Raw genomic sequence first — 11,372 nt, forward strand, 5'->3', positions numbered from 1 at the left:
GGTGCAATGTTACAGCGTGTAAGACTGGGCGTGGTGGCGATCGAGGTGATAGGATATAAGGATGGTAGATATCCCATCTCTTGGTCCACTCGCTTGTTCCTCTTCCTCTAGAGGCCATTCTGCTGTTTTCGCTTTCCAAGCTGTGCCAACACTACCGTATCTTTCGTAGTGGCAACACTTGAAGAGATTCAAGATGGCCTTTGGATTTGGCAAAGGCGATGCCCGCGTCGAGACTGAGGCCGTGTCCTCGGGTGTCGAAGTTCTTCCTGGGGATGCAGCCAACGTCGAGTCTGATCTCCGCAACTTCAGAAAGCAGCATCGATGGGATCCCTTCCTTGACATCGATAAGCTCGACAACATTGATGAGGCTCTGGCCTCGGGCAATATCGAGAAGGAAGCTGCCATTGATGAGTCTTTGATCCAAGAAGATTCACCCTACCCAGAAGTTCGCGCTTCGGTACGTTCTATTCATATCTCCATCTTTGCCAGTTCAAAATACGATTCAGCAATCATGCCCCTCGTAGGCTGCAATAACACATCATTCTGAACATTATTTGATTTTTACTTTTGTCTGTTCTTTCTTCAATTCTTGCTTTCCTGTCTAACGTATCATTTTGATTGCTTCTAGGTTCCTCCAACCGATCAAGATGTTCCCGTCAACACGATTCGTGCCTGGACCATCGGTGCCCTCATGTGCACAATTGTAGCAGCTTGCAACATCCTGCTCACCCTCCGACGTGCTCCTATCGTCATTACATCGACGGTCGTGCAGTTGATATCTTACCCGTAAGTTTGCCACTGTGCAACTCCAATGGTCCGCGGCGTCATTAAATGGCTAACACGGTGGCTTTATAGTATGGGTTGCTTCTGGGCCCGTGTCTTTCCCAACTGGTCATTTACTGTCTTTGGGCACAAGTTCGAGCTCAATCCCGGACCCTTCAATGTCAAGGAACACACCATCATCACCATGATGACGGCTGCTGGAACCGCTGCGTCTTACGCCATCGATATCTTGCTGGCCCAGGAAATCTTTTACCACCAAAAGCTGGGCTGGGGCTTCCAAATTCTCCTCATCCTCTCCACTCAGGCCATGGGCTTCGGTGCTGCTGGCGTGGCTCGACGATTCCTCGTCTGGCCTTCATCCATGGTGTGGCCTGCTGTGCTCATCACTACAACTGTCATGTATTCTCTACACAACCACGCCCCCGCCGATCCTGCCACGACCAATGGGTGGACGATTGGCCGGTACAGCTTCTTCCTCATCGTTGCTGCCGGAACGTTCTTTTGGGAATGGATTCCTCAGGTCATTGCACAGTTCCTCCAGTTCTTCATGTTTCCCGTCTGGATAGCGCCCAACAATGTCGTTGTCAATCAAATTTTTGGTGGAAATACTGGACTAGGTCTCCTTCCCATCTCATTTGATTGGTCAATTATTTCGGGTTTCCTGCTCTCTCCTCTCCAGACACCGGCCTTCGCCATCGCCAACGTCTCAGCTGGTATCTTCATCATGCTGCTCGGAATCATTGGTCTTGCCTATGCTGGCCCTGAGTTCTACCGCTATCTTCCTCTCAGTGCCAACCAGAACTTTGATCACTACGCTAAGCCCTACAACACGAGCCGTATTCTCAACCCTGATTATACCGTCAACCTCACAGCGTATAGAGAATATTCTCCTATTCTGTTGGGTCCTGCCTTTTCTCTGTCGTATGGCATGGGCTTTGCCGGCCTGGTCTCAACCCTTACGCATATTGCCTTATTCTATGGCCCCGACGTTTGGCGTCGGTCTGTTGACTCTCGATCTGAGGAGCCCGATATCCACTTGAAGCTTATGCGCAAGTATAAAGAGGCTCCCGAATGGTGGTTCCTTGCCGTGTTTCTGGTGTCATTTGCATTCGGTTTGGCTGCCTGCCTCGGATTTCAGACTCATCTCCCCGCTTGGGCGTATATCTTGTGTATTATCATTGGTCTCTTCTTTTTTATCCCTGTTGGCATGGTCCAAGCCATCACGAATCAGCAAACCGGTCTCAACATCATCACCGAAATGATCTTCGGTTATATGCTTCCCGGTCGCCCCGTGGCCATGATGCTGTTCAAGTCTTGGGGTTACATGATGACCTTCAACGGCCTCCAGTATGTATCTGACATGAAAGTCGGCCACTACATGAAGATTCCCCCTCGTAGCATGTTTGGTGCTCAGGCTTTTGCCGTGATCTGGCTCTCTATTGTTCAGATTGCGACCTACAACTTCTTGCGTGGCAACATTGAGGGCATTTGTACTCCGACTCAACCACAGGGCCTTACTTGCCCCAATGCTCGAACTTTCTACAATGCCAGTGTCATTTGGGGTGTCATTGGCCCCAAGTTGGTGTTTGGGGCTGGTCAACTGTAAGTTTCTCAGAATACGTCAATTTCTCTAAAATATTGTACAGTTTGACTTCTTGCTAACCAGAATTGTTTAATAGATACTCCTGGACCAACTACTTCTGGCTGATTGGCTTCCTGTGCCCCTTCATTCAGTGGCTTCTTGCCCGTCGCTACCCTCGCTCTCCGCTCCGCTATGTCGTCTTCCCTGCCTTGTTTGGAGCTGCTGGAATGATTCCCCCGGCGACAACCTGGTATCTTGCCCAATGGTGTATCATCGGTCTTCTCTTCAATTGGTGGATCAAGAGGCGCTGGCTCGGTTGGTGGAGTAAGTTTCTCTCTGTTATTCTTTTTGTTGTATTCAACAGTTAAAACTAATCCTTTCTTCTTTTTAGCTCAATACAACTATGTCTTGTCCGGCGCCCTCGATATTGGCACTGCCCTCTGCACTGTCGTTATTGGTCTGGGTCTAGGTCTGGGTAATGCGGAATTTCCAGACTGGTGGGGCAACTCAGTTACCACTAATAACCTCGATTATGATGGCGCTGCTGTTTTGAGAGTTGCGCCGACCTCGGGTCCGGGCATTGGGCCTTCAACTTGGTAAAAAAAGTGCTGTTGCATGAATACTCATGTGAGGAGTTGGAGGGGGGGGACGAAGGAAAACTATGTTATGATGTGATGAAATGTCTTTTTGTCGATATACTTTCTCAAGCATCTCTTTTTGATGTGCTGTGTCTAAATATACCCAGTCTCTTTATAAACTACACAAGTTTGAGTTTGAAACGGACAGCTTAGGCGTCAAGGTCGAAGCCGGTGTTTCAAGCAGATCAAATAAGCATTGGTCGAATCAAAGGAGGGTTATAACGTTAATGTCTATACAAGAGCTGCCCAACTCATCTATGCGTATATTTTAAAGATTCTCGTTGAGATGAAGTAGAAGAAAATGGAAAAGTCCTTGTTCCCTTTAGGTACGGAATAGTAGTAGTAATGGCATAGCTGGTAGTTGCAATAGAGTCCCACTAGGCCATTAAGCATTGCGAGATGCCGACTTTGTACAAGCGTCCTACAGTTAGCGTCCACTCTCTCTTACTGGAACCATAAAGCTACATGCATGAATACCGGATTGCTTCAATCTTAACAGATGGTGTAGAATTTACAGGTATGCATGGTTATGCTATTCATGTTTAAAATCGAAGATTCCATACACTCTCTTGCGATGTTATGTATTAGTAGACCAGGAACATTGCTTGGCCCCTAAACGAGCTGGTTCCATCATCATTGACGATAAAAAAGAGCTGGTTCAATATTTTTGAGAGCCATATTTAGATCAAGAGAATAGACATGCAAGAAAGCGACGAGTCGAGCTGGTATGAAACAGCCATTTGCACGCTCAGGTTATCCAGCGGGGACATGTGTACTGATCAGCCAACATAGGGTTTACAGTCTGTGAAGTTAGTATTTATATAAGACATCAGCGTAATAGAATCATAAATTTCCTGTCTCTTCATATTCTTCTAGCTTTCTTTTTACATTAAACAGGAAGCGTCCAATCTACTATAGGGCTGGTGAAAAGCCAAGTGCGGGGACTTGAGAAAAGTCATTGGAGAGTCAGCGCCGTCAATCACATGGCAAGGACGAGACAACACCGAGTCACACATTCACATTTCATCCCTGAAAGGATATTTAGCCAAGTATCCACAGCGCCAACAGTTTCCCATGTTAATAGCAACCATTGCACCGGTATGTCATTTGCTCAGCTACCAAATGCGCCCTATGGCATTCCATGCACAACCCGATATTGTAGAAGAACCGGCCGGAAAGAGACAAGAACCACAGACTCCCATACTTTGTTTCAATCTACTCATCCGCTGCGGTACAGCAGACATCTCTCCTGCCATTCGCATCGCATCACCCAGGGGCGGAAGAGAACTCGCGTCTTGTTATCGTACTTTTGTTTTAAACATTTTGTTTTATTTTATACGGTGTGTTTAGCGAGTTCGGGCAGCGACCTTCTGCTGAGCACCCTTGGCACCCTGCTTGCTCACGTTTCGCTGGGTCTGGACCTTGGAGGCGAGGGCAGCGTTCTTGGCCTTCTCGGCCTTCTTGACAGCCTGAACAGCAGCCTTCTTCTCCTTTTCGGCCTTGATGGCCTCGGCGCGGGCGGCAGATCGGGCCTCGGGGCGCATGGAGCGGCGCTCCTTGATGACCTCGAGGGAGGCACCAACGATGGCACGCTGGGCCTTGACGGTGCGGCGGGTGCGCTTCTTGGCAACTTCCTGCAAAGGGGGTCAGTCATCACAATGTCCGGCGTCCGTTTCTGGTTTCTTCAAGTCTCCTCTCCTCTCCTGTCCGCGTCGATGTATAGACTTGGATAGTAGATATGGGCATGGACATAGCAATATCCCTCATCCTTTTCCATCATCGAGGCGAAGACAAAGAGAGAGAGGGGGGGATAGAAGAAAGCGTTTCGGAGATGGTAGTTTCGTCGTGCGTACCTCAGAGATACCCTTGCGGTGCTGTCGTCGGAAGAGAACGGTCCAGGCAATACGACGGGGGTTCTTGCGCTGGAGGAAAAGTGACTCCGACTTGCCGTTGGCAAATCGGAACACCTTGCTGTCGCCACGGACATAGATCTTACCCTGTGAGAGGAAAGCGCGGTCAGCATCCATGCAGTCTGGAACAATAACTTGACAAATGTTTTGTTTGTTTCTTGATTCCTCCCAATGCGACAACGGGGATTTCTGGCTGTATCGTTCCTCCATTCGACGTCTGTAGAATCCTGCTCTATTTCATATCGTTGACGATCCCATCATGCCTCCAAACCCTGCCATTTTCCCATCTTCTTTTGTCGTATCGTCCTCCACAGCCTCATCCCCATGACGTCGCAATCGCCGAGTATCAAAAGTGCAAAGGGAATTGCAAGGAAAGAGAGCATCAGCATACCTTGCCAGGGAAGATCCTCTGTCCGGAGAAGCTGTCTTCGTAGGTACGCATCTTGCCGCGGTGTGTGGGTTATGGGCGACAAAAAATTGGCGTGAGTTTGGCGTTGACGAAAGATGAGCAGCCGTTTGGACTGTCGCTGGATAGGGTCAATTTCACGAATTGTGTGTTTGGAATGACTAAGCGGGCCTAGGGCAGGCGTTTGTGGGCGCCAAAAAACTCGGGTAGTGGGTTTTGGCGGCCAGTGCACGTGACTTCAGACCTGCAGTAACTTGCTGGCGGGGAGAGGCTGCCAGCACATTGCCTATTTTGGGTGTCTGAACTAATAGCTTTAGGTTGACAGGCCACCTGCAAAATATCAACTGATCTGCAATGCAGTTGAGCCTCAGTTCATGCTCATGCTTACATGCAGCTCTCCCTATCTAAACATCCACTCTCTGTTCGTTTTTTACTCAAAAAAAACATGATCTTATGAAATGGTAATACCTACAATCCCTTACGGACACCAAAGGTTAAATAAATGACGTCTCGCGCGAATCTCATCGCCCGCGCCGTCATTAGCCAATTCGAGAAGCTCCCATCTAAGCGTAAGCCCTGTGTTCGAGACAATGGCCTCCACGAATGGGTACCCCTGAGCGGTATCGTTGCCGAGAAGAATGGGGACTTGACTTGTTTGGCATTGGCGTAAGCTCCTTTCATCTTCCTTCTCTGTTTGTTCTTTTCTAAAGCTGTGAAAGTGCAGAACGGGCATGAAATGTCTCCCAGCATCAAAACTTGCCGAAGCAAAAGGCGTGGCTATTCACGACTGGCATGCTGAAGTTTTAGCCATCCGAACTCTAAATCGCTATCTACTAGATGAGTGTCAGAGCATCGTTGATGGCGACCATGATGGCTTTGGAGCGATTCTTTTCAAGAATGAAGACAGAAATGAAGAGTATACGACACCCTTCCGAGTAAGGGATGATGTGAAACTTCACATGTATTGCTCCGAAGCTCCTTGTAAGCTATTTCACGTCTCTATTCCCACCTCTTTCTTCTTTACCTCACCATCTTCACACAACATAACGAAACGCTTTCCACCGGATATAAATAGACCATGTCACTTACAGACCCAATCTAGGTGGAGATGCTAGCATGGAGCTCATCATGGCCGCTCAAGAAGACGATTCTCCGTGGCAGCTCCCTTCCTCTACACCAGCTGATACACAACAAATCCCCCTTGAAGCTGAAACAGCACTTCCGGGGCGAGCCTACTTCTCTAAGCTCGGCATTGTGCGTCGCAAACCTGCCCGTGGAGACGCTCCACCAACGCTATCGAAATCGTGCTCTGACAAGATTGCCTTGAAGCAATGCACCTCGCTGCTCTCGTCTTTGACGTCACTGCTGGTCAATCCAGCCAACGCTTACATCGACACGCTTGTCCTACCAGAGTCCCAGTACTCTACCGTCGCGTGTGAGCGAGCCTTTTCCGGCACCGGTCGAATGAAATCCCTTGTCGGCAAGCAATGGAATGAGGGATATGCTTTTAAAGCATTCAAGGTTGAGGCTACGACGGTGGAATTTGAGTTCTCGAAAAGGGCCGTTCAAACTCGCTCGAGCACCATCTCGGCAAGCAATCTTGCGGCTACGTGGTCGGCTTCCGAGTTTGAGGAGACGATTTTGGGAGGTGTGCTTCAGGGAAGGAAGCAATTCGATCTTAGAGGCGCTAGCAAGACGTCCAGAAGGCAGATGTGGATTATGGCAAAACAACTGTCTGATAAGCTGTCTGCTATAGATGATGGAGAGCATTCGAGACTTCAAGAGCACATTTCGTCAGCCGGCACTTACCAGGACGTCAAAGATGGGCCACTATTAGCGGAGCGGAGGCATGTCAAATCTCAAGTTCGGCAGTTTTCCCTCAAAGGGTGGGTTCAAAACCAAGGAGACTCGGGGTTTGAGATGTAGGTAGGTAGGTAAGCTTCGGAGATACTCGGGATATCAGGTGTAGGGGGACTAATGGCTTTGTTTTACTGAGGAGATGCGGCTGTTGGGCAACAATTCTGCCGGCGGGATTGCCAACGAGAGCAATGACGGGGCACATGAGATTGAGACTTTTTTGATAGATTCCGGGTTTTCTCTCTTGTGGATGCAGTTCATGTATTTTTGTACAAACCCGCCCCTTTATCTCTTGGTCGCATCCGTCACCATGCTCTTTGACGTCCGCCGCCATGTCTTTTGCCCGCGCCGGGCAAATCGTTCATCAAATGAGCACCAAGCCGACGGGTATAAAGCGTTCAAGTAATCGTGACAAAACAGAAAAATCATTGGCAAACTTGCAGAAACGTCTGCGGAAAGGGGCGGTTTTAAGAGAGTGTACATTATTATTCCTCTCCCATCCCAGAACGCAGTCTCTCAGCTCGTTTAAAACCAAGTTCTTGTCGTCTCGCAAGCTCAGAAGCGAAACGACAAAAACAAAGAAAGACCAGACATGCCCACCTGCCAAAAAAAAAAAAAAAGAATCCTTTCAGCTCTTTTTTGTATCCATTTACAAAAATACATGCCTTTGTTTTTTTTCTCTTTTTTTTTCCCCTCTTTCTCTTTCTTTTTTAAGATTCAGTTAAGAACCTTACTCGACCTTGCTCTCAAAGTTCTCGCCTTCAACCAGGTCGGGGATATCGTCATCATCCTCGCCCTTCTCGCCAGCCTTCTGCATGTTCTGGTAGCTCTCGGCCAGCTTGCGGAGGGAGGCCAGGGAGTCGGGGCCGAGCTGGTTCAGGATGCCGGGGACAAGCTCGGTGAGCTCCTTATCCTCACCGTTGCCGTAGATGGCGAAAGTGTTGGACTGAACGGCGGCGTGGACTGCAAGAGGCATGTTACGTTAGTGTGTGGTCTCATGACGCCTTGTGTCGGATTATTGTCGCATAATGGAAAAGAAGAGCCTACCCTTGGGAGCGGCAAAGTGGATGACGTTGCCGTCGGACTTGAACATGTTGACCTCCTCGATGGCCTGGATGGGCTGAGTGTTGAGCTTCTTCAGCTGGGCCTGGAGCTTCTTGTCATCGGCGTTGGATCGGGCGGGAGCGCGCTTGGCGGGTCTTCGGGGAGTTCCCTTTCCACTATGAGTCGCAAACAGAGTTAGTTTCTCGAGTTCGAATTCGACATGTTCATCCTTGAAGCTGAGCGCTGCATTATGGATTGCAGAAAAAGTAGCACGTTTCGCTGAGAGTTGGTAACATACCCTGTGAGAGAGAGACAAAATGTTAGTTGGATGACAAATGACATTCAAGACATGGCGACAGCATAGAACAATGGCCGTTCATGCGGCAAAATAATGGGATCCAAGAAAAGACGTACCAGTTCGGCCGGGCTGGCCAAGCTTCTTGAGGCGCTCCTGGATGTCGGCCATGATGTGCGAGTGTGTGTGCGAAAGGCGAACTAGGGGTGGGAAATGCGGGGAGGGGTTCAAACTCGAGAGCTATAGAAAGTCGAAATCAGTGTCTGCCGCTGTTGTTGCAATCACCTCGTCTTTTTGAGTGCTGAAGCTGCGAGTGGTAAAAAAGAGGCAGAGCTGGCAATTCTCTCTTTCGGGCCGGGACAGACGTACCGAGGATCTCGAGATTCGGAGGGAGGAGGAGCTGGGTCTTTTTTTACTGCGTCGCCGTCGGCTTCGATATTGAGCGATGATTGCAGCAAGTGTAGGTTTTGTGCGTGCCAAGACTTTTTCGCAGTGCGGATTTTCTATTTAGCCGAGCGCTGCCGAATGGCTCTGCTGCCCTCATCCTGCAAGTCCGCCAGCCCTGGCTGAGAGGCTGCATCTTAGCGGTTAGCGGTACTGCGGTACCTACCTACTAGTACCTATAGCACCACTAAATAACTGCCCGCAGGCATTCTTGAAGATTTACAGAACTTGGTTCTGCTGCTTTGCTTCTATTTTCTTCCTTTCTTTCTTTTTCATGACAATTTAACAAACGGCATCACAAACGTCGGTTCTTACCTTTTACCACACCCAAGTTTGCGCTGCGCCGAACACCAAATACCGGAGCAGGTACCAGACTTGAGTTTCTCTGATGATGCCAAGTGGGACTGCAAGCTTGTGCCAAAATCGCAACATGCAGCATAGCATTGACAGCTTTGGCTAAACTCTCTACCGCTCAGCTTGGCTCTCGACTCAGTACCTGTTCCTGTGCGTATATCGACTACCTTTGTAAGGATGTAAGGACTAATGGCGCTGCGAAGAGTCACTTGCCCGTATCCATTTGTGTAACTTTGATTCCAAATGTGGCCGTGACTGTTTGGAGACAAGTCACCCAAAAGAAAAAGAAAAGAAAAAGGAATGAGGAAAACCCAGCATGTCACGATATAAGCCCAGGAGAAAAAGTCAGCGAGTCCCAGGCAATGAGTGCTTGAATAATCAGTTACTCCTCGTTGGTGCTAATCTAGCCCATGCCATGATGCCATTGATCCCAAAAAAAAAAAAAAAACCTCAAACTCTCTCTGTAATATTGAGCTGCCTTTTTGTTAAGTTGCGCTTTCCGTATTGAAATCAAGAAAAATGTCCCACTGCGCCAGCTCATCTGTGTGTTGGTAAACAAAGCTGAGTAGACAGACAGAGAGCTTTTACAACTTGGCCAGAACAGCGTCGGCACCAGAGACATCGACGCCGCGCTCAGTCTCCTTTGCGGCGTAAATCACCTTGCCGTGGTCGATGGCGATGGCGTACCGGGCAGTTCGGTCGCCCATGGTCCAGCCAATAGCCTTGCTGAAGGCAAGCTCGGAATCCGAGGCGAAGATCTTTGGTTGATTCCCCCGGCATTAGCTAATTTATCCCACCTGAAAAAAAGAACCAAGCGGGGTGGAAGAAGGGAGAAGAAACAGCAAGAAGCAAAAGAGAGGAAGATGCAGTGAATGAGGGGTAAAAATTAAGGAAGGCTGTTCAGGCAAAAGGCCAAAAAAATAAGAAATAGAATAAAAACTCACGATAAAGTCGTCCTTGGTGTAGTTGGCCTTGCCCCAGGCAGACATGACGAAAGGATCGTTGGAGGCAATCACAACCACTTGCTCGACACCCTTGGCCTTGAGGGCCTCGATGTTCTGGATGAAGCCGGGCAGGTGGTTAGCCTGGCATGTGGGTGTGAAAGCGCCAGGGACGGCGACGAGGACGACCTTCTTGTTCTTGAAGGCTGAAATAACAGAAGGGAAAAAAAAAGAAATTAATTAGTATAACCTCTCAAACAGCAACAACATAAGCCTGTAAATGAAGTAGACTGAGTTCTTACTTTCGCTGGCATCGTACTTGGTGGGGATGCCGCAGCTGGTGATCTCCTCGCTCTCGGGGGTCAAGGGAATGTAGCCAAAGGACACATTGCCTGGGAAGTTATCTCCGACTTCAAGGACAGACATGGTGATGGTTTTTGTTTTGGATTGTATCGAACTGAATGTGGTTTGTAGGTGGTGGAGTGATGAAGAGAGAAGCTGAATCTGGGGGATTTGAAATTAGAGGCGATTAGTTATTGCGGATACCAATGGAAGCTGGTGGAGGCACTCGGCGGAGGAGTAGGAATGAAAGTGGGAAGAGAGGGAAATAACCCAACTTTCGGGGGAATATAAATGCTTACCGCTTTCGATTTTCTTTTGGATTTATTTGATATCGGTATAGGTAGTCTAGTGGGAAGAAAAAGAAAAAGAACTGGCGAATTGGCACAGAGGAATAGAAGAGGGTGTGTATCTGGAATGAGAAAAAAGAGTCTGGTCTAGATGCTTCTTCGGCTGCCAATATATATGGCGGCAGCACTATCAAATTTTCATGTATGTGCATGTAGGCATCTACCGCCCTCCTCCCTTCCCCATTACGGGAGCTATCCGGCGAGAGAAGGACCCCCAGCCAGTGATGTACGCGTGTGCTATCTTTTGGAGCGGAATTTGGGAATTTGGCATGTCATTGCGCGATGCGGAACCATCAGGCGGGGTGGAAAATCCTTGATCTACTGCTACTGCTAGGCACTAGCCTTACTATGATGAAAGAGAGACAGTGCCCCTTACATACAGCGTGGAGTTGGCATGTAATATTCGGGGGCTGAATATTGGCACATCCG

General features: G+C 48.8%; 5 protein-coding genes across 5 annotated transcripts; 2 read left to right on the plus strand and 3 right to left on the minus strand.

Moving 5' to 3' along the window:
- Positions 1–193: 193 nt before the first annotated feature.
- Positions 194–2,965, plus strand: TGAM01_v201870 (OPT family small oligopeptide transporter; the record flags this gene model as incomplete). The annotated part of the gene is made up of 5 exons (XM_018808319.1): positions 194–457; positions 629–786; positions 856–2,385; positions 2,463–2,689; positions 2,757–2,965. The coding sequence occupies 5 exons, from the start codon at positions 194–196 to the stop codon at positions 2,963–2,965; spliced, it is 2,388 nt and encodes a 795-aa protein (XP_018658477.1).
- Positions 2,966–4,349: 1,384 nt separating this feature from the next.
- Positions 4,350–5,355, minus strand: TGAM01_v201871 (60S ribosomal protein L24; the record flags this gene model as incomplete). Its single annotated transcript, XM_018808320.1, has 3 exons — positions 4,350–4,637; positions 4,857–5,000; positions 5,305–5,355. 3 exons carry the CDS (start codon positions 5,353–5,355, stop codon positions 4,350–4,352), a joined length of 483 nt encoding a protein of 160 aa, XP_018658478.1.
- A 466-nt stretch (positions 5,356–5,821) lies between these two features.
- Positions 5,822–7,245, plus strand: TGAM01_v201872 (hypothetical protein; the record flags this gene model as incomplete). The annotated part of the gene is made up of 3 exons (XM_018808321.1): positions 5,822–5,985; positions 6,044–6,300; positions 6,422–7,245. The coding sequence occupies 3 exons, from the start codon at positions 5,822–5,824 to the stop codon at positions 7,243–7,245; spliced, it is 1,245 nt and encodes a 414-aa protein (XP_018658479.1).
- A 661-nt stretch (positions 7,246–7,906) lies between these two features.
- Positions 7,907–8,686, minus strand: TGAM01_v201873 (nascent polypeptide-associated complex subunit beta; the record flags this gene model as incomplete). Its single annotated transcript, XM_018808322.1, has 3 exons — positions 7,907–8,139; positions 8,224–8,463; positions 8,635–8,686. 3 exons carry the CDS (start codon positions 8,684–8,686, stop codon positions 7,907–7,909), a joined length of 525 nt encoding a protein of 174 aa, XP_018658480.1.
- A 1,211-nt stretch (positions 8,687–9,897) lies between these two features.
- On the minus strand, positions 9,898–10,680 carry TGAM01_v201874 (peroxiredoxin type-2; the record flags this gene model as incomplete). Its single annotated transcript, XM_018808323.1, has 3 exons — positions 9,898–10,071; positions 10,258–10,460; positions 10,557–10,680. The coding sequence occupies 3 exons, from the start codon at positions 10,678–10,680 to the stop codon at positions 9,898–9,900; spliced, it is 501 nt and encodes a 166-aa protein (XP_018658481.1).
- Between the last annotated feature and the right edge of the window lie 692 nt (positions 10,681–11,372).

This window comes from Trichoderma gamsii, assembly GCF_001481775.2.
Source record: "Trichoderma gamsii strain T6085 chromosome Unknown Scaffold_4.2, whole genome shotgun sequence".
NCBI lineage: Eukaryota > Fungi > Ascomycota > Sordariomycetes > Hypocreales > Hypocreaceae > Trichoderma > Trichoderma gamsii.